The following is a 24,797-nucleotide window of genomic DNA, read 5'->3' as shown; positions in this document are numbered from 1 at the left end:
CTCAGTTTGCACCACGCATTTTTAAATTTCTTGGGAGGCCTCACTAGTTTTTAATTTTTGGTCAAGAAATATTTCTTCACTCTTGTCCTGTGCCTTTGTGTTTCCTCCTCTCTCTTTCCTCTGGCCAGACTGAAAGCATGGTTAATTAAGATTAGGTTTAATTAAGATAGCACCTAAGAAAAAGTGAAAGAAAGAGAGAACTGAAAGATATGATCAACTGCAAAATAGTTGCTTGAGCTTCTGGTCAAAGGCTGGTATGAAGCTTTCAGATCCCTTTCTTGATGAATCCCCATACACAGGACCCGAGGCAGCCACCACGAATCTTGGTTGCTCCTGGGATATAAAGCTATGGCCAGATTGCAGCACCCTTTGTCTATATTTCATTTCCCTTTCATGGCAAGGCTGGTTATATGTTCAGACTGGAAAAGATTCCCTCGGCTTGTTGTGGCCAGACGATGTGAAGTCAGTTTACCACACACTGCTCCCAGGCAATGCTGTGGTTTAAGGTAGGCACCGGCTCCTTACCCTCTCCCACTTTTTAATGTGTTTGAAATTGTATTCTGCCACTTTAACTTCAGTGCTGTGCTGATGTCCGTTCTTCAGTCCTCACTGACCCTTCAGCAAATTCTTAAGAGCATCAGACAATAGAAACTGCTTCTGTCTGTGTGGGGCATCTGTAAGTTTAAGATCTTCAACACCTGTGGTCCCAAAAGTCTTTGAAACATTTTTACAAGCCTGAGTTGCTAACAAGAGATGGTTTTCTACATACACAGTAATTACTTAATGTTCCTAGAATTCCTGTATCCCCCATATTATTATTCAGAATCACTACTGAACATGCTACATATAAAAAGTGCAAATAGTCACCTCTGACTGTACAGCTTGTTTTCAATACCTGTGCTACGTAACACTCCCAGGAAATTCCAATTAAGTGTATACAGAACCACACCACAGAGGTTTACTGCTTGGCCATTCCCTTGACAAAATGTTTACCCCTGATAACAGACAGCCAATGGATTGGGAGTCATCCCAGGGAATCAAAACTAAAGAACTGCATCTGCAAGGAAGAGAGGTGTTAGTACTGATGTGATTTCCACTTCTCTTTTGGTGTCTTGGCTCTAACTGTACAGCAATAAACTGGATATGCGGATCTTTTCGGATCGTTTGTTTTACAGATGTTGATTACAGATCTTGATAGCAATACACAGTAAGAAAATAAACTATTTTTTATGTTTTCAGTCACCTATTTGGCCCAAGAGAGATCAGGACATCTCTATTATGCCATTTTTTTTCAAATGTATGACTGCAGGGCCAAGAAGGAACGTTTTCTTCAAATTTGTGTAAGATATATTTCCAAGTCAGCTGCTATACTAGGGTTTATTGAGCTAGTAAATTACCCCTTGGACTAGTCAGTCCAACCAGAGATCCGTAAAGGTTTGAATCTAACTTGGAAAAATACTGTTGCATATTCTTTACTGTGAGGGTGGTGAGACACTGGACCCGGTTGCCCAGAGAAGTTGTGGATGCCCCATCCCTGGAAGTGTTCAAGGCCAGGCTGGATGGGGCTTTGAGCAACCTGCTCTAGTGGGAGGTGTCCCTGCCCATGGCAGGGGGTTGGAACGAGGTGATCTTTAAGGTCCATTCCAATCCAAAGCATTCCATGATTCTATGAAATGTCTCAAATACGGGATCAAAAAACAATTCAGCTCTGATGCAATATAAAAACCACAGCCATCAAATGCAGAATTAATATGCTATCCTAATTACTTTTCTTTAGAAATGCACAACTCCTGACAGTGAGATGTGAATCATGAACGTAACCGCATGTAGTCACTCAGGCCTTCCCGGCACTTCTGCAGATGTCTCTGTGTCTGTTACTGGGAAGACCATTGGTTTCCTAAGTGTGGTCAGAGGAGGCACCTGCCAAAAGCCTCATACGATTGCTGTAAAACTGAACACAGAGATATGGCAACGAAGAAGCACATGGCTTTGCAAACCACAGCTGTATGTCCCACGTGCCAAGTGACCCGAATGAACAGTTTTTTCAGGAACCCTCATTTAGACCACTTAACGATTTCTACACCAACAGATGTTCCCACCATTCAAATATAATAGGTCTGACTTTGTGCATATTTTGTGCATGTGTCAAAACAGAACGGTAGCATTTTATATCCACTTTGTACATCCTGTACAACAATCTACATGACTACAAAAAGTGCAAAGCAGTGGGAAATCAGTCTCATCTCTAAGCTATTAAAACCCTGAAAAAATAGAGCAAGCAATTTTGTGGAATTATATCCTAATTTTATATACCTTTTACATAAGAAATCACTAAATAGGTGCACAACTTCACCACAAGAAATCTTTAAAGCCAGTCTTTGATTTTGCCAATGAAAAAGGATGACCATCTTAAGTAAAAGGAAAACATCACTGCAGTTTTGAGTGACATTGTTTTTATGTTTATACATACAGTCAATTTTCTGGATGTATAGCATTCTTATGCACTTTTTAATAACAATTATTCCATGCAGTGCCAAGAGCAGATGAAAACTTCTTAAACAGTGAAGAGTGTATATATTGAGGAGCTTAGAATTGCTCTTTTTTTTTTCTGTATTATATGAATTGAGAGATACTTTCTAAATATGCAATAATGACAGTAACAGCATTCTTAACCCAACCTTGACTATTTTTAGGATAGCTAGGGTCATTACATATACTATCAGACAGATCTGTACAGCATTTTTGAATGATGTAGCAAGTATGTTGAAACAATTCAACACCCTCTATTAGGGCTTAATGAGATAGATGGTGCCAAGTAGTTGGATGGCTACTGAGATTACACAAATTAGAAACAGTTCTTCCTCCTAGCTTTGTCTAAGATGAGTAATGATACTATGCAAATATCATTACTGAAGTAACCACAGTTCCCAAAACTCCGAGCAAATTTCACACTGTAATGACCCGTTTTTGAACTACTGCTGTTAAACATTTACCTCTCCAATTGAAACACCAGCAACACAGCATGCCGCTGCTCTGACTACACTGTTGACCTTGCCATTGAAAAATGACAATTACAGCATGTAGACTGAAGCAAGATGTTGGGGTTTTTTTTCAGTTTTCTGTAGCTACCACCAGAAATGAAACCTGTCATACACAGTAGCTTCACTGCTGCTGTTATAGCCATACCTGAGTTATCTGTTAGCTATTCAGGTACATGCTGCAGTGCAACTAGCAGCTCAGAAAATAAATACAACAAATATGAGGAATACAGCTTTAAAAGTCTGTTGGGCGTTTCCATCATATAGTCAGGTTGAAGTATGTTGTACTTTGAACATCAATCCTCCTGTAGTTTCTTCTACTTTTGTCTGTTGATTTTCCAGCTATTTCCTAGAACACGTGTGTTGTTTAAGTACACTTTCTACTTTGCCAGCAACAGTACAGCTTTTTCTATGCTTCTTTTTTAAAAGGTCTTATCCATCTTGGCATCTACACCTCATTCATCAGTATAGTACCCAAGTGTAATTGGTAAAAAACACTTGGGACTGGAGAGAGAGAGATGCAAATTGGTGGGAATGACTTCTGGGCTGCCTTCACCCTGGAGGCAGCCAGAGGAGCTGCAGAAGCGCGAGCCACCCAGCCCCACCACGCTGACGGACAGGCTGTGACTCAGCGCAGCCCCTGAGCAGAACCCTAGCAGTGAACACAAAAAATTATCGACCGTACGCTTAAATGTTGTACAGATTCTGTCTTTGGATTGATTTTTATCCTCTAAGATGAGCCAGCCCACTGTTACGTGAGATGCACAGCAGACAGTCTCTGGTGTGTTAGCATCAACAAAGCCGAGGTCTTTAAAGTTTCATCTTTTACAGTGGATACCCTGCCACAGGGCAGTATACCCTTCTTTCAAATTCCACCTTGGCTCTGCCTATGAACATTCCACGTAAACAAGGTCATCTTTACCACCAAGGCCAAAAAGTAGGCCAATTCCCCCAAGAAAATGTAGTTATTCTCATTTTCTTCATTGCCTGATACTCATACTATTACTTTATTCTTTTTAAGAGGATAATTTTAAAGCATAACTACTTCATGTGCAGAATTCTCTTCACTTTAATAATTACTGTGTTAATGAATTTATTGTTACTACTTCCCCCATTTTCTATTTCTGGTTAAATTATTGTCTGCTTGTTATTGTCTACTGGGACCTCCAGAGGGACAGTGTGATCTGGCGGCCTAACCACAGGAATAGAATCCAGGAACTGCCAAGCTTTATTCCAGCTCTACCAATAAGCAAATGATTAATCAGTGAGAAATGCCACTGAAGCCAGTAACAGTGCTCCACTGAGCAGTTCAGCATACATTTAAATATGTCCCGATGCTTCACTCACTAGCATCAATGGCAACACTCCTGCTGATATCTATGTGGGATTGAACAACCCTTCAAGCAAGTTTTCCAGCTAGTTATCAGCCAGGTGACAGGAGTATATAACGTCCCTCTGCTCCTACTGAGCTCCTGCAGCGACACTCAGATACTTCTTTCGGTAGGCATCAATATGCATTATCTTCTCCTCAGTTAACACAACTAATTCTTGCTATTTTTGGCATGATTGTCTTGGGCTGAAGAACATTCTGTGGCTTTTGTTTTTTTTTTCAATTGCCTTTTGTTTTTCTAACATACTGAGAGACCAAGATGCTTTTCAGTTCTTTCTGAATTAATGTCTTATATTATCATAAATTATCTCTTGAATTGTCTTCAGCACCTGCAAAGCATTTGACTTTCCTCTTGAATCTCATAGCTTCACTACCACCCAAAAACCGGCAAAAGACAACACTATATTGAAATACACTCCCTTTTGGCAGGCATAGTTCTTCACGCAGATCTTGCCATGACTAACAGTTCCATAGCTGCACTCCTGGCAACCTGCTATTTAACAGTTTATATCAACACCTCAGCCTAAATGCAAATCAGAAGTGAATGTAAATAGAGTATAAAAAGGAAACTGTAGTGCAAGTTTATTACAGCAAACAATCCACAGGATGTAATTTGAGGAAGCACCAAGTTAACAGTCCCACTCATAAAAACAGACCTAGACTTTCTAGTGACCACATGGGATCTGAGCCTCTGTCTTCTTTCTCGGTGCATGTTGGGTAACTGTAATTCTTCTCCAGTAACCTTTTTGTACATGAGAATTCACTTGCTCTAGCACATTTTCCAGTTGTGTCACAGGAAAGTTCAGTAAACTCAACTACTTCTAAATACATTCCGTGGATGAAATTTTGCACTATGACTACACAGTCATCTAAAAGGACGTCACATACATTTACATTGGTCCTTTGAATTCAATGACAAACTTTCCTTTAATTTCAACAAAGCCAGGATTTCAGACAAAATGTGAGCCTTGGGATGCTTCAAGAGCAGCTGGAATTCAGACAGGTACTGATTTGCCCTCTGCACCCCACAATTTCCAAGTAATTTAAATCTGTTCTAAGCATCACTTGATGCCGATTCTCACTTTACAATGCAGGCTATACACTTTATCATCAATGAATCTAACAAAAATGCAAGAGACAGACTTTGATAACCTTGGTACTTTGATAACATACATCATTTGCTCTGGTACCATATGACACGTTAGCTCTGTGTGTGCATACGTACACGTGGCAGAAGCAAACTGATGATGAAAAAAATGATTTTTCAATACCTTTCAGTAGACGCAGCCAAGAATAATAAACTCCTTTAAAAATATCGAATGTGAATAAACTTGAAGGACTCATCCAACTGAACAGCAAGTAGGAAATGCAAGAGCAAATGTCAGTTCCCTGGACTGTAAATCTGGATGACCATGGCAAGTTAAGGCCTACCCATGGCAAGGTCATGTCTGCCAACTGGAAAACTGCAGCCTCTCCACAGCCCACTTTTTCAGTACAAGAAGTCGCTTTGTTTAATCAACTGACACTCAAATCGATCATCTCAATCATCATGTTCAAAAACAATTTCTAAAATTATTCTTATTAATACATTCTCCTGAGCTACTTACTATTTAGTTAAATCTGAATTTGATTTATAATCTTTCATAACCAAAGATATACTTATGAGCCAGTGTATTCACTTCAGCAGTTAATGAACAAAAGTATCACAAATGGCTCAACAGGTCAGATTTTCTATATTTATTAAAAATGTGATCGAGTGGGAAAAGCTAAAGCACCGCTGTAGTAGGTTATCCTTGTTTAACCTATCCATCATACACAGGGATAACTACATATTGAGGATAGATAACTTACAAAGAGGGTAATCTATTTCAGATTACACTGTAAAAGAGCATTAAGTACAGGAACATGGGACTGCACGTACCACACCCACTTAAGGGCACTGGTGGTACATAAATATAATTGCATAGAAGCACTCAGAAGACAACAAATTCCAACCTGAGTGCAGAGGTGACGCCATCAAAAAACCCCACTGCATTTTTTCTTCCTAATATCAGTGAGAGCGCTTGGGAAAAGCGTTTAGCTGTCATGCCTGTCACTCCCTCTGTAACCTGATATGTCTCAAATCTCAGGTAACAGAAACTCAGCTCCATAAAAACTGCATAGCAATTATATCTCTATTTTTCACTGGAATTACATAAAATGCAGTTTCAAGTGAGCTACGTCTGAAGAGGATCAGATAACATAGATCAACACAACATGTAAAAAAAAATCAGTATACATTCTTTCAGCATTTCTGTTTAAATAACTTGCCAGCACAAACTAAATAAATCATCACATTACACCTTAAATTAACAGATAGTCCCCTACTGACTTCTATATATTCCATATTTCTTTGAACCAGTGGACAGGTTTAAACATACACAGATCTCAACTGAGGTATAATTTAAGTGTTTCCTAGAGAAGAAAACAGATCAGAACAAAACAAATAAATACTCTGATTTCACACAGGATTAATGCAATTATTGTAACCAATAATCAGGACTGAAAAGACAAGTATTCTGTCATGATAGAGAAAAAAATCTTTAAAGAATACCTAAGCATGTTAAGCATAACTTATGATATTTTCAGTTTTTAAAAATGTGTGTTTTCAGTCATAGTGTTTATTTGCACATCAAAAGATTAAAAATGCCCTCTGAAGCCCACCCTGCAGTCTGTTGGCAATATTTTGCAGTTCACTCCATTGTTCAAGGCAGGGCACAGATGAGAGTACTGAAGAACAGCACGTTTCGCCCCAGGGAGCGGCTCCCCCAGGGGAGGAAAGGGGCAACCTGGCCAACCCCAGAGTAGGGTCCAGGGGCAAGGCGAGGGACCACACGTCAGCATTTGCATCAGAGAAGGAAAGAAGCTTTGGAGAAGAGACTTCAGGGACTGTTGCACATGAAAAGATAAATCAAGACTGGGGACAAACATTTGCCACTGAACTCCCGGCCTGAGATGTAGAAGGTGATCTATGCATTTGCAGATCTTTTAAATACAGACTACGGATGGTGTGCATGCATAGTTGATACATGTTTGTCTAGCGGCATTACAGCAATACTGATATCTTAATTTGATATTGCTGAAATATATTGAAGGTGCAATATGCTCAATTAATCTTAATGACATGCCAGATCTTGAATTAGTTCTGATAAACACTAGGAAGATGCTAAATTCCTTGTATACATAAACATAATTAAAGACACCAGATTATTTTCTTTACAAAACCAGTGTTTTCAAAACAAGCTCATGAAACTCAAGTTCTGTCCTGCATAGGGTTTGCTGCTATGCTTAACTACACACACTTATTTGTTACACACATTCCAAGTAGCAACTGGAACTTTTTCATGATTTTTGATAGCTATCTTACGTTTTGTTATTTTGTGGGGTTTTTTTGGCCACAGCTATACAGAAAATCCATTGCATTTCTCTTTGTTAAGTAAAGTTCTGGTCCTGCAACAAATATATGGAGATGACACACACACTTTACTGATTGGACTTAGTTTTATGAGTGGAGATTTACGGTGAGTGAGACCTGCAAGGTCTACTTGTGTGCACAGCCTTCTACCTACACTGCTGTTCCTAAGAAAAAGTTAAACAGTGCCAGTATTTAATTGTTCAGACCTGGTGTTCTTTGTAAATTAGGTTGTAAAAATAGACAAAGGATACCTAAGTCCATGTACTGTCAGAAAACCACTGGTGAAGAAGTGCGGTTTGTTTTCCTTATGAATGAGCAGAAAACGAAAAGACCCTCTACCCTCTTTTTTTTTTTTTTAACATAACTAAAACTCAGCTAAACGACTTCATTTTCAATGTGATGGTACACAGCATCTTTTAAATCACACCTCATTCTCCAGCTACAAGCACTGTCTCACTAACCGCTCTCTTAAACAGCTGTCACTCTCCGGGACCCGCGTCCACGCACCGAGCCCCCGGCTCCGCACCGCCGCCCGCCCGCCGGGAGGGGAACAGGGGCCCCGGACCCTCGTCCCATCCCCAGCAGCGACCCGGAGCCCTCCCCGGCCCCGGCCACGGCCCGCCACGGCCCCTCACCTCCGTCCTCCTCCTCCAGGGAGTTCATGCAGGGGAAGTAGACCGCCAGCGCCTCGAAGGAGGCGGAGAGGCTGCTCCGGCTCTGGGACCGCTGCATGCTGCGCCCGCCGGCCGCCGTCTGCCGGCCCATCTTGGCCGAGCGGCACCCGCCTTTGGCGCGGTACAAGAAGCGCGGCGTCTTGGCGGCGGGCGGCGCTCAGCGGAGCGGTGCGGGGCGGAGGGTCGCGGAGGGGCGCGGAGGAGAAGCCTCCGCGGGCGCTCGGTGCCGCGGGGCAGGGGGGGGCGGGGAGGGGGGGGCGCTGAGGGAGGCGGGGAGCGCTGGGCGGGCTGCGCGCCGCGGAGCTCCGCTCTGCCCTGCTCCTCTACCCGGCTCAGCCCCGCTCTGCCCGGCTCGGCCCCGCCGGCTCCGCTGCTCACGGCGGGGCGGGCCGCCGCAGCCAGCACGGGGCCGCCTATCAGCGGGGTGAGCCGTCAGCCGGCGGCGTAAGTCACCGGGGCGGGGGGACGGACGGACGGATGGACAGACGGGGTTAGGGGACGACACCCGTCGTGCGAGCCTCGCCGGCGGGGCTGTAAATACCCAGCGCGCCGCGGAGGCAGGACCGGGAAACGGCGCCGGCCGATCGCGGCGGGCCGTCCCGCAGGCACCGCCCGCAAACTTTGTTCCTCCCCGCCCGGTCCCCCGTGGGCCGGTCCCAGCGCTCCCATCCGCCTCCTGCCGGGGGGCCAGAGGGACGCTGGAAACGGGGAGAAGGCCGTGGTGGCCCCCACGCTTTGCCCAGGTGTGGGGCGCCTTGATGGCACCGGAGGTAGCTCAAGCTAGTGACCGCGGCCAGCGCTCCTGGCCAGCATGGCACACCTACAGCCAACGGGCAAGTGTCTGCTCTTCAAGGGTGTTTGTATGGAGGAAATGTTCGTATGGTGTATGTTGTATGGAGAGTGGTGTTTGTATGAATCGCTGAATCACAGAAAGGTTGAGGTTGAAAGGGACCTCTGGAGGTCAACTGGTCCAAAGCCTCTAACTCAAGCTGGGTCACCTACAGCTGGCTGACCAGGACTGTGTCCAGATGGCTTTGAGTGTCTCCAAGGATGAAGCCTTCACAGCCTCTCTGGGCAACCTGTGCTAGTGCTCAGTCACTCTCACAGAGAAAAAGTTTGTCCTGATATTCAGAAGGAGCCTCCTGTGTTTCAATTTGTGCCCAGTGCCTCTGGTCCTGTCAACGGCCCAGCACCTGGCAAGGAATCAGCCCCATAAGCCCCAGGCAAATCTTTCACCTCTCCTCTACTTTGAGCAAGCGGGTTTTCTCTAAAGCATACCCGCCTCCTTCGCAAAAGTGGTTGTATCTTTTCTGAATTCACAGAATTTGCTCATAGCTACAACACAACATGTTTATTTCTGATTCACTTTTACTTCCACATTTTCCTCACCACTATTTAACATCAACTTTTTTTTTCTGTTTATCCAGTATATTATATTACTGGCGTGTGTAGCATTTGGCAACCTCCTCCTTACCCCCAAAATGATAAGCAACTAAAGCACTGGACATCATTAAAAAGAGCTATGAGCCACTGTAGCAGTCTCTTGCAGTATTAATAACTTATTCCACCAGAGTTCATGACAGTGCAAAAGCAGTATCAAACCTTGCACATTGCTGTTGTTTTCTTACTGGACCTTTAAACAGTAATGATAGTAAATATGCTAAATTTTTTTTCAGCTTTCTTTCAAAGGTCTTTGACTCCCCCAAAATAACGGTAAACAACATTTAGGGTTTGATCTCACAGATTTTGCAGACAGACTGCCAGTTTGAAGCCAACTGAATCTCTCCATGAAGAGCATGTATAGAGTCACACACACCTGGCACGTATTTCATTGAGTTGATGCTTGGAAAGGAATATTTGTGCCTGGATAATAATAAGAGATTATAAAGAGCCAACACTATTACTCTGACACTTTGCTAAGGAATGAAAACTAATCAGAACTTCAGCACTCAGGGATGGGATGGAACCCATCATCACTCAATCTACAGGAAAACACTGAGTTTAGACAGCCTTTTTTACAATATGCACAATATTTTCATTTCTGGATTATTATAATATAGTATACCTAATAAAACTTGTTTCATGTGACACCACAGGCACTTATTTTAGAACAAGACAAATGCTTTTTTCCTTTGCAGTAGCAATAAATGATGTCTCGGGCAACTCATCTAGGTTTTGACATCTTTTAGATGTCTCATTCAGGCCATACACCAAAATGTGTATTTAGTTTAGTTGGTCATTCTACATAAGTTCTTTTTCTGTGGTTACGTGCCAAAGGCTCTCACCTCCCATCATGTCTGTGACTCTTTGCTGGTTATCAGGAAGGTGATCTGCTGAGACAGACAGACATCTCCCTTGTATGCCACAGCCAGGCCCGTGGGGAGGCCACGGTCGCAGAAACCTGCCACTCCTGTTTGAGGTGAACACCCTGTCAGCCCAAAGTACCTCCAGAACTCCCTCTAAAATCCTCCTTTGCATTTGTACCAGTGCTACGTCACATTAAAGTACATTCAATTTGCAGAGTGAATTTTTTCTGTTTACAGATTATTCGAAAAAGACATTACTAAAAGACTATAAAGCAAACAGCTCTAAAATAAATTATAATGATAATGATAGTAATAATAATAAATCTCAAACACACAATTATCTTGTAATTGGCAAAAAATAATAAAACATGTTGAAATAATTGCTGAAGTTATCTTTAAAAAACTTGGTGACTACAGAATTTTCTATCTATAAACACTAAACGAGACCAAATAACTTCAACATTTTTATCAGTTTAAGATATGGCAGAAAAGTAAATGTCAGTGGCTTGACTGAATAATAATTCATGACTGCTTTTGAGAAGTTGGATGCAAAAAAAGAGTTAATGTTCATTACATTTCATTTGAACCACTGAAGACTTTCATAAAAACAGCTGAATAAAGTTGAATATGATGACAAGGATGCAGAGAAAGGCAAAACAACAGTTGGAAGACTTGGAGATATTCACAAAAATACAGGCAAACTGTAGCTGCATATTCAAAGAAAAGCAACTGATTTGTAACATCTGTTTAATCTACTTTCACTCCCATTTAGAAATACTCCTTTTGTAAGTACTCCCTTTAGAAGTACTCCTTGTAGTACACCTACTGAGGAGCCAGCAAGCTTTCAAGCAACCTGCTCTTCCCAAGTTTTCCTTCCCAAGTAAGGGGGTGAGCACCTCTGCCACCTCTCCCTAAGCTCTGACCTCAGCAGAACCTGGGAGTCCCCCTCTGACGCAGACCTGCTGTGACATGGCCATCGCAGGGGTGGTCAGCAAGGTGCCGATCAGGGTTGGATGGGGCCTTGAGCAGCCTGGTCTAGTGGAACATGTCCCTGCCCAGGGCAGGGGAGTTGGAACAAGATGATCTTTAAGGTCCCTTCCAACTCTAACCATTCTGTGATTCTATGATGCACCAAACAAGCTGCTAACGGGGCACTTTGTTGATGGTGTGTGGCCTCGGTGGGGTGGGAATTTGGCTGCACCCTGAAGGCTGTGCCACAGTGCCAAGGCCCCCACATCTCTCAGCCCCTCAGCACTGAACAAGACCTGGCAGCCACAGCGATTATAACAAGTTGTCATTTTTGCTAACATTGCACAATATATAAAAAAAGTGTAACTCTCATTAATAAAATCAGCCTCTACCAAGAAAATAACTTTAAGTATTGCACAATCTGTAGCCAATTCCAAATCACCCCAAACAGAGGTTGCAATACAAGGCACCTATTCAGCAAATCTGTGAAAAAACACTGGATCACAGTCCTGGCCAAGATTCCTCAATATGCTTCTCTCTCTGATTTTCTTTCTTTAAAATAAAGGATTAAAGGGAAGAATGAAAACAAAGACATGCGATAAGAAAACCATAAATTGTCAGGATTCTGGGATTTAGGGAGGCTCTCCTTGAACAGTTGCTAATGATTGCATTGTGCAAATAATCTAATTGATGGCAATCTAGACACATGCCTTGACTGCAGAAAACAAGATTACTACCCTGATATTGACAACATCCCCCGATTGTTTTGCTGGTTTTTTTTAAATTTTAACTGCTACTCATTGATTTGTGTCACCAGTTGCAAGTGAATCAAATTCCTGTTAAAGGAACTGCGTCCGCATCCCATCTCAATGCTAAATATCAAGACAAAGCATGAGACTCCCAGGTATCATATTTCTTTAACATTTTCTGATAGTTTGCTGCAAGAACAGTATGTTGTAAGAATCCAGGTCAAACAGAACAAGGTCAAACATCTGCTATAAATGTATGTATTGTCCTGAGGCAATTCTATTTGTAGAGTTAGATGTATTATAAAATATTTTGGTGGCTCATCTACCGAACTAGCAAAGCAATTGCTTACTAGTTGTATTCCCTGAAAATTACTAAAAAATGGCATGTAACATGAATTTGTGTGGGTCTTCAGTGCCAACCTGCTCTAAATACAGACAGCAAATAATGGAATTCTGAATTTAATAAATACATCTTTCTCTTTTTATATAGATATACTACATATGGTAATTAAAAAAAATAATATGGAAATTAAGGTATTCATCTTTTTCCATGTTTAGACTGTAACTGAGTGTATTTCAGCAAGCATGCTCTAAGTGAACACAAATTATTAGACTTTAAATGGGGATGCTTTGGAAACATAATGCTCTGATGATTCTTTAAGGAAAACATACCTTTTTCCCTGGGCGGGGGGGGAGGGAAGGAAAAAAGTTTCTTCACTTCCTATTGCTACTTCTGTGTATTGAACCTGGAGGTCATAATTTCCTGGACTTAAAGAATGCAAAATTATTCATGCAGATTATTTTATTATTATTGCCTATATTATGGATTAATTCCTAAAGCCTGCTCTGGCTCCTGAACACAAGATAAAAGCACACATTGCCATAAAGGGGTTCTTAATGCTTTGTGCACATTTTGGAGAGGATTCTTTAGTGCAGACACTATGGAAAGGTGATCTAAAGTTTCTGAACATGCCTTTTTTACCCTGCAATTAGGGAAGGTATTCTGGGAATGGGACTGCAAAGAAGTTATTGCCCTTTTCTTTGTCACCTTTTCTACTCTTCTGTCAGTCCTTGCCCACAGCTTTCTTTTGTTTGCTACAACAGAGATTTATTTTGATCATGGTTGTCTTCAGAAAAGACAATTCAGCTGCCTAGCTTTCTACACAGGCTAATTATCTTTCACTTGCACTACATCTATCAACTATTAGGCATAACATATTACAAGTATAATTCAAACTCTTTAATGACTTTTCACTTATAAGAAATCTTTGTGTAATGTGTCACTACAAGAAGGGCAAAAGGCTTCCTCTTAAAATGAGAGAGACAGTCCCCCACACCTCCCACTGAGGTGCAATACAGACCGTGTTTTATTTAACTGAGTTTTGGCCTCCTTTCATACCCTCAGCTTTCACTAAGCAGAGAGAGTTGACACGTCAACAGAGAAGAAACACTTGATAAAAATCAAGGGCCTCAGAAAGAGTTAACTGAATTATCTCCCCCTCCAAAAAATAACACAGTTTGAAAACCCAGCATCTGTCTAATTCTAGGAAGATAGAAAAAGGAAAGTAAATGCCAGCATTAGTTGGAGGAAATATGATTCTCCAAATAAGTTATTATTCAAGTAATTTCCAGTAATTTGTCCAGGTTAAGTGTCAGTGGGATATAAGACTCCAATTATTACTGAATTAAACTTTTAACTTTTTTTTTTTTAAAGCTAAAACAATACACTGAAAAGATCATTAAAAGTACTGCCCAGTCAGTGTAAAACAGGGTTTATGTATGAAAAACATGTAACATAGTAACAAGCTGTTGCTTACTGTAACTTGCTAAATGTTCAGACTCTGCTGGCTGTCCCCATGCCGACAGAGAGGGGCATGTGCCAACACCAGCCAAACGCTTAGAAGAGGTAGATTCCAGAAAGATACAAGGTCCTTCACAAAGTAATGGCTGTCTTTACTGTTTGCCATCATATCACAACTCACTATTCTCACCTTAGTATCTTTTTGATCATGACTAACATGATCATGAACTCCGTCCCAGGGCAGTGGCTCCCAATCCATGCAGCACTAACCTTCAGTGGTCTCCTACTCTTCTTGAAGTTTCATGACATAATGACGATTCCTACATTGTTTCTATGCCCAGCAATCAGAAACAAGTTTTCTAAATTCCATTTTTTTTTTAAAATCAATACATTTCTCATGGAAATACATGAGAAATACAATTTTTTTCCCATACAATTCTCGTGGAAAAACTGGCTTCACACGGCCTGGATGAGCATATGATCTGCTGGATCAAGCACTGGCTGACTGGAAGGTCCCAAAGAGTGGTGCTCAATGGATTTAAATCCAGCTGGCGGCCGGTCACAAGTGGTGTGCCTCAGGGCTCAGTGTTAGGACCATTTCTGTTTAATGTCTTTATTGATGATCTCGACAAGGACATAGGGTGCATCATTAGCAAGTTCGCAGATGACACCAAGTTAAGCAGGAGTGTTGATTCCCAGGAGGATAGGGAAGCTCTACAGAGAGACCTAGATAGATTGGATCATTGGGCCAAAATCAATGGTATGAGTTTCAACAAGGGCAAGTGCCAGGTTCTGCACTTGGGCCACAATAACCCCAAGCAGCGCTACAGGCTTGGGGAAATGTGGCTGGAAAGCTGCCTGGAAGAAAGAGACCTGGGGGTTCTAATTGACAAGCAGCTGAATATGAGCCGGCAGTGTGCCCAGGTGGCCAAGAAAGCCAACAGCATCCTGGCTTGTATTAGAAATAGTGTGACCAGCAGAAGTAGGGCGGTGATTGTGCCCCTGTACTCAGCACTGGTGAGGCCACACCTCGAGTATTGAGTCCAGTTTTGGGCACCTCAATACAAGAGAGATATCGAGGTGCTGGAGCGAGTGCAGAGGAGGGCAACGAAGCTGGTGAGGGGCCTGGAGAATAAATCTTATGAAGAGTGATTGAAGGAGCTGGGACTGTTTAGTCTGAGGAAGAGGAGGCTGAGGGGAGACCTCATCACTCTCTACAACTACTTGAAAGGACACTGTAGAGAGGTTGGTGCTGGTCTCTTCGCACAGGTAACTAATGACAGAACAAGAGGGAATGGCTTCAAGCTCCAACAGGGTAGGTTTAGACTGAACATTAGGAAAGAATTTTTCACAGAAAGAGTGGTCAGGCATTGGAATAGGCTGCCCAGGGAGGTGGTTGAGTCACCATCCCTGGATGTGTTTAAGAGACGTTTAGATGTGGTGTTGGGGGATATGGTATAGGGGAGAACTTTGTAGTGTAGGGTAGATGTTTGGACTCGATGATCCCAAGGGTCTCTTCCAACCTAGACGATTCTATGATTCTATGATTTTTGGATTTTCTGAGCATTCCCTACTAAGCAGTCATGGAGGATGCAGCCACACTTTTCCATCTGCTTACATGGTAACGTAAATTTTTCCATTCTCCCAATTCTTCTGGCATTTTCTACTGTAAGGTCAACTCCACCCCAAATATCAAGCTAGGTACACAGTACAGATTTCGACCGAAATAGTTTTGCTGACTGACACAGCTGTTCTGGGAGAATTCCCTAGTTATTCGTGCAAGTGCAGTTACATCAGCAAAACAGGATTCTCCTAGAACTGCTTGTTTTGCATGCCCACATTAGGGCTCTTTGGCTGGTACTTGATTCTAGTATTCCTACACTAGAAAAGTGTTCCCACTATTCCCATCACCTTAAACAGTCTGTGCCGGTGGAACTGTACCTGTAAGTAATTTAGCCCTTGTATGGAACATTTCAAATTCTTGTACATTTTCAGAGGATACAGATTTGAAGAGCAGAAAAAAATTACTTTTGCTAGGTCTCTTCCAAAACCACAGATTTCCATTTCTGAAAATGAAATTGGGACATTTTAACATAAAAAGTGTTTTAAAAGGTAGAAATGGAAAAGTAGCAAGATTTTTCCTCCTGGAAACACAGGATATTTTCACATCCATGGAGATACCAGTTTTAGTTTCTTAAACAACATAGTAGGATTGCTTGTCCTGCAGTTGGCATTCTCTTCTGTATTATGCCTTCTTTAATGAATGTGAAGGAAATCTGTAAAAATAAGTCTCTCTTTTGCTCTAATGCTAATATTAGTCACATATAAAAACTGTCTGTTCTTATTTAAATAAAATATTTTTAACTTTCCCCTCCAGTGTTTACGATCAAACCACAAACCCAAAAGTCATAATTTTTCTAAATAACAAAGGGAGTTGTTAATGGGCTAGCATGCAGCAATGCAGTGTAGCCAGCTCACAAGTAACTAAGAGGTCAGAATTGGAGCAGAAAACCTTTACACAGCCGAGTATTTCTATTTTGATTAAAATAATTTCACACCTTCGTGATCACAAGGCAATCTGCAAACCACAAGGTGTCTTAGAGCTCAGCAAAATATATGACTTCGTAATGTTTCATCAGGCTGAGAAACAAAGAGCACAGAAATAAAAATGTACATGCTCTTTAAGGAAAAATTGTTTTTGAGAAAGAAACTTACAGGAAACATGCTGTAAAAAAAAAAACCAAAACCAAGTGGTGTTTTTTGTTTTTTGTTTTTTTAAATGCATACATGGAGACTATCTGCTCTCTCTATTTAGATTCTAATCCGCTGTTTTGTTTCTGAGAGTAACCTTCTTTATAATTCATCAGACCCATCATCTTAGAAACAAGCTGCAGCTATTCACGTATATTCTCAAATCTTATTATTTCAGCTGCCTGTGTACTCACTCCACTGAAGGTTTTCAAAGCATCTTAGATGAGGACAATGTAATTAGTTTCTGAAACTGTAACTTCATGAAACATGATTTGTTTCCCTCTGTAATTCAGTCTTCAGTACAGAAGGGACAAAACCAGTGCAGAGCTATTGGCACTTTAGCAGCCTGCAGAGCGCAATGAGTGCGACCAGTCAGTGCACCTGGGTTGATGCAGCAGTCTGCTGATGTTACTTAAGAAGATACACTGTGCAAAAGCACCCTGTGATCTTTATGCTTGTATTATTCCAGAAGAAAGTTCAAAAAAATCCCTACAGAGATGAAATGTATTTTGCAAACAACATGTGAAAATGACAAATGAAAACAAGAGGATAGAGAGTGAGGTATGTGCCTGTCACGCTGTTCTCTGCACTCAAGGACTGCAATGTCCAGAGAGAACACTGTTTGCTGAGGACACCGCTGCTACAATTCAGGTCTGGTTCGATATGTTTGCTGTATGAGAGTATTACATTATCATCAAGTGGTGAAAGCTTTGGTGAGTCCAAATGTCAGCAGCGTAAAGAGACATTTGTCTTGCAGGTCCGTAATGTAATTTTGACATAACCTGTAAAAGGTTAATGTATATTAAGCGGGGATGATTTTGCAAAGTTCTGTGCCTATTAGGTTATCTGTTTTTCTTGAGATCACAGACTACATTTATTGGAAACGGCATACGCCACACTCCTGTGCATTATTTCAGTGCAGAACAACCAGACAATGGCTTTCTGAGGCTTCTTCTGCTATGCAAAGCCCCACAGAGACTTGTCACATCTATTTTGTAAATCATGCTCTGTCAAATCACCTGCACTGTGTAGTCCACAGGTAACCAGCTCCACTCATCAGCCACCTTTGCTTCCACTTATGCCCTTACAGTTAGTGCTGCCTGGCAGGTGGGAATCTCTGGACGCCTGACAGTGCCAGAACGTCAGTGGAAGCCACACCATTTTAATGAGGTCATGAATTTCACTTCTTACAGGTGCAAGCGTAAGTGGTGTGACTGCTTTAAGTCTTCATGAGGATTTCACAAGGGATTTAGAGGATTCAGAGAATTCAATGAAACACTTTAATTTGAGTGGTCAGCTCTAAACTCACTGACTAGGATATGACTCAGTTGGTGGGCACTGGGATCCATCCAGAAATAACCATAAAAAATAGTCTCCAAGCAAAGTCTTAATGACAAAGAAGACATATATTTTTATCTACTGATGTCACATTTAGCTGACAAAATCTCAAATTTTAGTTTTATTTTGTAAGTTTTCATGTTGTTTGTATTTCTGGCAGAGAAACGTGTGCTGTTGTCATTACACTGCTCTCATTTCCATGGCGTTTGAGTCACAGCAGTGTCTCTTCAGCCATGATCGCACAATCACATGAATCCCAAAATGCCATTGCTGATGACAAACAATTTTATTTTTCTCTACCATTTGTTTTTATTCTGGTAATCCACAACTATGTCTACATGAGTAAATACAATATCAAGATACATTCTGGTGCACATTTTACTGCCACATTTTTAGAAGAGTCTTTAGCATGGTATCAGCTTGAAGTTCTAGAGCACCTCCAATAAAGTCCTGGTTCAAGAGTTGAAATGGGCCAGAAATCACTTACGAAAGGCTGTTTTAGAGGGTAGGAGAGTATCACAGTATGGATTTGGGTAACTCTGTGCCAACTGGACTCAGTGCCAGAGACCAACCCTCTGAATTTTTAATGCTGCAATACAGCAGAAGCCTATTCCTCTCAGATATGACACTGCTACAGATTTAAAACTGCCAGACAGGAATTGGACTGCAGGTACAAAATATGAAGTTATCTTGCCAAACAACTTATTTGGCTTCAGAGTCACCATGCTACAAATAACTTATGAAATAAATTAGCTGTTCAAAAGCCACTTAGCCACGCTATCGCTATATTAATGAGTTCAAATGGGATTCAAAACACCATATGTGAAGTTTTAATTGGTGTGCATAACCTGGAAGCCTTAGAAACTTTTCACTCACATAGGATTATATCTACGGCCTCACTGGGCATCTTTTCACAATTTCCTATTTAAGGACTGAGAATAACAGACAGAGAGCAGCAAAATTCCCTAGACTGGTATGGTATTACTACTAATACTGTTGTTACTACTTGAACTAGCACTAGCTAATACTGATTACAGATTAGATGTGCTGATATAAATTTGGCCCTGTGCATGACCTGTGCTGGATCCTGCAAAACGCTGAACAACTTTAGCTTCTTCACCTACATTGCCCTTTAAGAAATAAAATTTACTTCTCCAGCTAGGAAGGCGTCCCATCCAAGATGACCTAAAAATATACTTTCCAAAGCTCCCTCAGATACGTGGTTCAGTATCTTTCAGATATAATTTAGGCTGTCCCCTAAACTGTAAATGACTGAAAATAAAAGAGGTGAGGGAGATATAATTGATGTCAAACTCAAGCCACTTTGTTCATCTGCAAAACCACCCGTGAGCATGCACCTGTGAATAATGTTCACAATTTTGATCAATTTTCCTTGGATTATGCTGTATTTGCTGTCTGTCTCTATTTCAAAATATTGGTCGTTTAGCTGCAGCTGGCTACTTTTTGTTGTCATATTTAGTCAACATTTGCAAAATGATAATGCTGTAAGACCAAGAAAGCTTGGCCCTGAATATAGAAGACATTGTATGAACTCATAGTTTGAGTTTTTGCTCAAAAGAGCTTACCGTCTGAAAGGCACAGGAGTTAAAAAAACACAGGCTGCAGAATAGAAAGAAATGGCACCAAATTTACACCATCCCCAGTAAGTCAGCAGCACAAACTTCCTGCCATCTGGATAATCTCCATCAGCATACAATATTTCAAATGTATTAGCAAATAACACCCTACTAATCTTTGCCTACCTATATATATTAAGACATAGTTTGTACCAATTTCCATTTCACTAGTGTAAATTCAGACTGGCTTCCTGATGTGAGGACTGTGATCTCCTCAATGGAAGGGAAAGTGAAACGTGTGCCTTTTCCTTTATCTCCTTGTATTAGCCATTTTAAATAAAAACCAACAGCGGTATATTTCTAATAAAGAGTGGTCCATTTAACAGTACAAAATAGAGTAATTGAGTAATTACATTCTTTTTCAAGGGTCACAGCAGTCCCCATTGCTAGTGGTGACTCATCTAAGTGCAAAGGTGTTTCTCTGGATTAGAGAAGAGAAGAGACTCTCTAATTAAAAAGAAAGGGAAAAAAAAAAAGATCTGAACAGTTCATGCTGCGTGACATAATGTGTTTACTTACGCAGCACAACAGAGCTGGTACTTTAGCCCCCGCTTGGGTACTGGAAACTACATCAATACTGGGTTTCGCCAGGCTAAATAGTATTGCAGAATGTGTCACTTGTTCGTCTGGAGTCAGCTCAGGTATTTGTGACCCTGCTACGCTGTGTGGCACTGACATGCACCACAGTTCATCTCATTTGACTTCTGCATATTAAAAGTAGGAGTCTAGTTTTAAACCAGTCACCCAAGCTCCCTCTGTAGTCAATGGACAAAAATTTGAAACAATCTGATTGTAGCAAATTGTTTTGCCAGAGTACCAACTATGGCAAATGAAAGAATTTTCAGTCCTGCAGAAGTTAACAGCCGAAGTTAACAGCCAACATTAACTGAAAATAGAAAACCGATGGACTCGATTAGGAGCTACATACAGCCACAAAAGCAATAGAACCAGACCTAGAAGACAACAGAAACCCCAACATCTGATAGTGCTGGTGACTGCCAGCTATGTAAGAGAGGTTCTCAAACCTTTTTGGCACATCAAGTTTTGAACTCAACAAAGTGCACAGTGGTACAACATACAACTTCTTCTGACTTACCCACCCAGAAGTCCATGGGCCAATTTACAGACAGACCAGACAGGCAGGTTACCTCCCACCTTCCAGTCCAGACGGAGATGCCTACCTACCCTGCCTACTACTACTCCTTTGTAGTACACACTTGTGTGTCTGTCTCTACGCAAATGTATATTTATATTCATATATAAGAAACACACACATATATATATAATTGCTTACTTGTGTTTTTTTCACACACACTTGTGTCTATATCTTATTTTAATGATTTTATACTGCAGAAAGTGTAGGAGTTGATGATAATCTGAAAAAAGCAATCAGGACAACAGCCCATGTGTTTGCCATATCACACAGACAACAAACATTTAGTTTGAAATATTCTTATATATAAATGATATGATAAAAATAACCCCCCAAAAATCAATATAACTAAGTTTTTTATAAAAAATATATGATTTTTAAATCTTTCTCCATAAATTTCAGCTGAATAGTACATAAGCTGTTTTGCAGAGGAGCTGAGAAACTTTCCCTCCCACTTCTTTTGGAGGGTTCTGTCAGGAATTCCGGGTTCTCAGACCCCTAAAAGTCAAGCAAATAATTCTTTGCTTATTTCTTCCCCCCCTACCCTGCTCCTTTTGTTTCAGAAACAAAATAAAATAGATACACATTTTGTTAATTAAAATTCCTTTTTTTTTTTTTTCTTTCTGTATGAATACTGGCTATTGTTACTTTCTAAAATAATCTTTTGTGGATTTAACAAATGTCAGACTTTCATCAGGATTCTGCACCAGCATTCTTGTTTAGAGAGCTCTACAAAATTCAATTAGAATAGAAGCAACCCACTAATGCAAATGAGTTATTTGAATACAGTTTTTTAAAGTCTGCCTATTATGTAGTGTGTCAAAGATAGTTGACTTTTTTCTTAATTTTACCATGTGGGTCTTTAGTTAATGTTTTAATATAGTTTAGTTAATAAACTTCTTCTAATTTTCTCTATATGCTACCCTTGTTCAGTTGCACCATGTTGAATAATCTTAATATCTTTGTGTTTAATTTGGGGAATATCTTTAGACTCAGAGTCATTTAATATATAGGTGAGTTCAGTTCTGTACACATGAAAAAGAGGAAAAATGTTCTCTAAGTACAAATGTGACAAATGACCATATGAGAACATTTTTTTTCCTGTAAATATTTAGAGAAAGTTTTACATTTGGATTTAAACCTTATTTTACTCTGTTCTATGTGATATATAACAGACAGGTACAGACTGCACAGCTAAACTGTTGATGCCAATGTCTACTAAAGACATGGGGCCACCTCCTGCCATTGCTTACACCTGTGCAAATATGGAGTTACTCCACGATCCTCTCTAGATTACATTTGAGGTTTCATAGAAGTATGTCAGGTAAGCATAAAAATCAGCTGAGTTATGCACCTATTTGCCTTAAATTTTTTTATAAATAAACTAAGATCATGGCTAGAGTATTGTTCTTGGGGGAAAGATAAGTATTCTTTAACAGGATTAAAGACAAATAGCTTTGTCCTTAATCACAGCTTAACACACAGCTTAACACAATGTGAGGCTGTTTAACTGGGATAATGAAAACCAGCTTTGATATGAGCTACTCAGACTTTTGCAAAAAGTCAGATAAAACTTTTATTAGATGAAGTCTTCAGAGTGAGGAAACGAGATGTTTCTTTGAAGAGCTAAATCTGCCATGCTGGATAAATGACACGAACTTCTGGTCCCCAGCATCCATATAGTCTAATAATCAGACTGCTTTTTCCATACCCCAGACCAGAGACAAATATGGACAAAACACAAGAAAATAAAAATGGCCATATCGGGAAAAAGGAAAAGGTCCGATTATTCAATATTGTCTCTGTCAGTATGGCTGGCACCAATGCCTAAGAAACACACATAAGCAAAAAAAAAAAAAACACAGGAAGTTTCAATGACCACTGGTTTAGAGGCTGAGTTAGAGACTTTTGTGTTTAATTGCCATTACTAGGTCCAACCCAACTCATTTTGTCTAAACTCTTTTTGAGCCAGTATAAACACCAGGTCCATACAGTATTCTATAGAACAGGTCCCACAGTTTAAATTTGTACTGTGAAGATGTACTTCCTCTCGTTTGTTTGCTTGGTAATTGCCTGCAATGCCCTAGTTCTTGCATTGTGAGAAGAATGAATAAAACATTCTGTAGTCACCTTTTTCACAGTATTTCTGACTTTATAGCCCTCAATCATCTCCTTCAAGTAATTTTTTTCTGAACTGAAAAATCCTATTCCATATTTCTCATCACCTTTTTTGCAGCTCTTCCTACTTGCTCTAGCTTTGTGCACTTTCTGAGGTCGTGGGGCCATGAGAGATGCATAGAAATGCATGATATTTTATGTGCTGCTTTGTTACATTATTTTCCTAACAATTGTAACTTCATATTTGGGGGAACAAAAAACCAAAAGACAAACCCCAAACATAGAAGTTTGACTGTGGAGTCAAAACAGAGGCAGGAAAACATTAATCACTTTCAATTTGAGATGACTTAATAAGAAATAAACTTTCTTATTTTTTTAATAACTTCTAAGCTGTAAAGAGAAATGAAAGTATTTCCCTTCATTTTGGAAAACCTCAACACATAAACAGTGGCCTGAGAAAGCAGTGACCAACTCTGAGTGCTTGAACTCAGGGACCTATGTCTCTTTCAGTATACATATTCTGACTCAGGTTCTGTACGTGCCTTGTGTTGCATCCAGCAGGACTGGGGTGTATCAGAGAATCCCATTTCAAGGTCATGTGTGATTGACACAGATAGAAAATTGTAAGCCTGGACCATTTTACTGTCATATGACAAAAAGAAACTATAGAGGAAAATGAGAAACTTTTTTAGGCTTCTTAACTAGGAAAGTCTTTGAAGATAGGTAAATTTTTCTGACAGGAAGATCAGGAAAAGTAAGTGGCTAAGATGTTGGCAAACAGGTAATGAGATCCATCACAGGAAGTCAGCAAACAGGTCTGAAGAGAGAACTAAAATGTTTGGTGAAGATGATATATAAATGAATGATAAAATAAGAGCAATTGCTTCTTAGGCACATACCAACAAATGTCAGAATCAAAGATATATATATATTTAACTAGAAAACATCTCGATATGGGATTTGATGCAAATTGTGCAATTAATTTTTATATGGGACTGTGACAAATCACCCATCATCACTGCCAAATTTCAACTGGAAGGGAAGAAACTTCCCTTTCACGCAGCTCAAGCTAGCCAGACGAGACTGAACTAGAAGGATGACTGCAGCCAAGTACCCAGTAAAATCTTTGGTCCAAGACACATAAAGAAACCTGTAGACAGAAACCCTAATGACTGCAGAGTCCTGGTGATACCAATGAAAATCTGCAGGGACATAAAGGCTCCTGGACAACCTCCAGTTGCTGTGAGGGAGTAAAAGGGCACAAAAGAGGGGATCTTTGCTCAGTACCTAAGATTTAGCAGGTCTGATACCAACAGTTATCAAAAGTGCTTTTGCAGGTATCCCTGCCCATGGCAGGGGGTTGCAACTAGATGATCTTTAAGGCCCCTTCCAACCCAAACCATATAATGATTTTCTGTT

The 24,797-nt window shown here is 40.6% G+C and overlaps 1 protein-coding gene across 42 annotated transcripts in view; it reads right to left on the bottom strand.

Moving 5' to 3' along the window:
* Positions 1-24,797, bottom strand: part of RIMS2 (regulating synaptic membrane exocytosis 2) — a 471,979-nt gene that overhangs the window by 9,434 nt on the left and 437,748 nt on the right. Inside the window, exon 1 of one of the 42 annotated variants that reach the window (XM_074145900.1) lies at positions 8,518-8,647. The exons of 40 other annotated variants lie outside the window; for them this stretch is intronic. In XM_074145900.1, coding sequence (XP_074002001.1) covers positions 8,518-8,647 — 130 coding nt within the window. Of the gene's footprint in view, positions 1-8,517; positions 8,648-24,797 lie in introns of those variants that run through there. One more of the 42 variants, XM_074145901.1, reaches the window with a different exon arrangement.

The sequence above is a fragment of the Numenius arquata genome, chromosome 3 (genome assembly GCF_964106895.1).
Source record: "Numenius arquata chromosome 3, bNumArq3.hap1.1, whole genome shotgun sequence".
Classification (NCBI taxonomy): domain Eukaryota; kingdom Metazoa; phylum Chordata; class Aves; order Charadriiformes; family Scolopacidae; genus Numenius; species Numenius arquata.
This window is presented reverse-complemented; position numbering and strand designations above follow the sequence as displayed.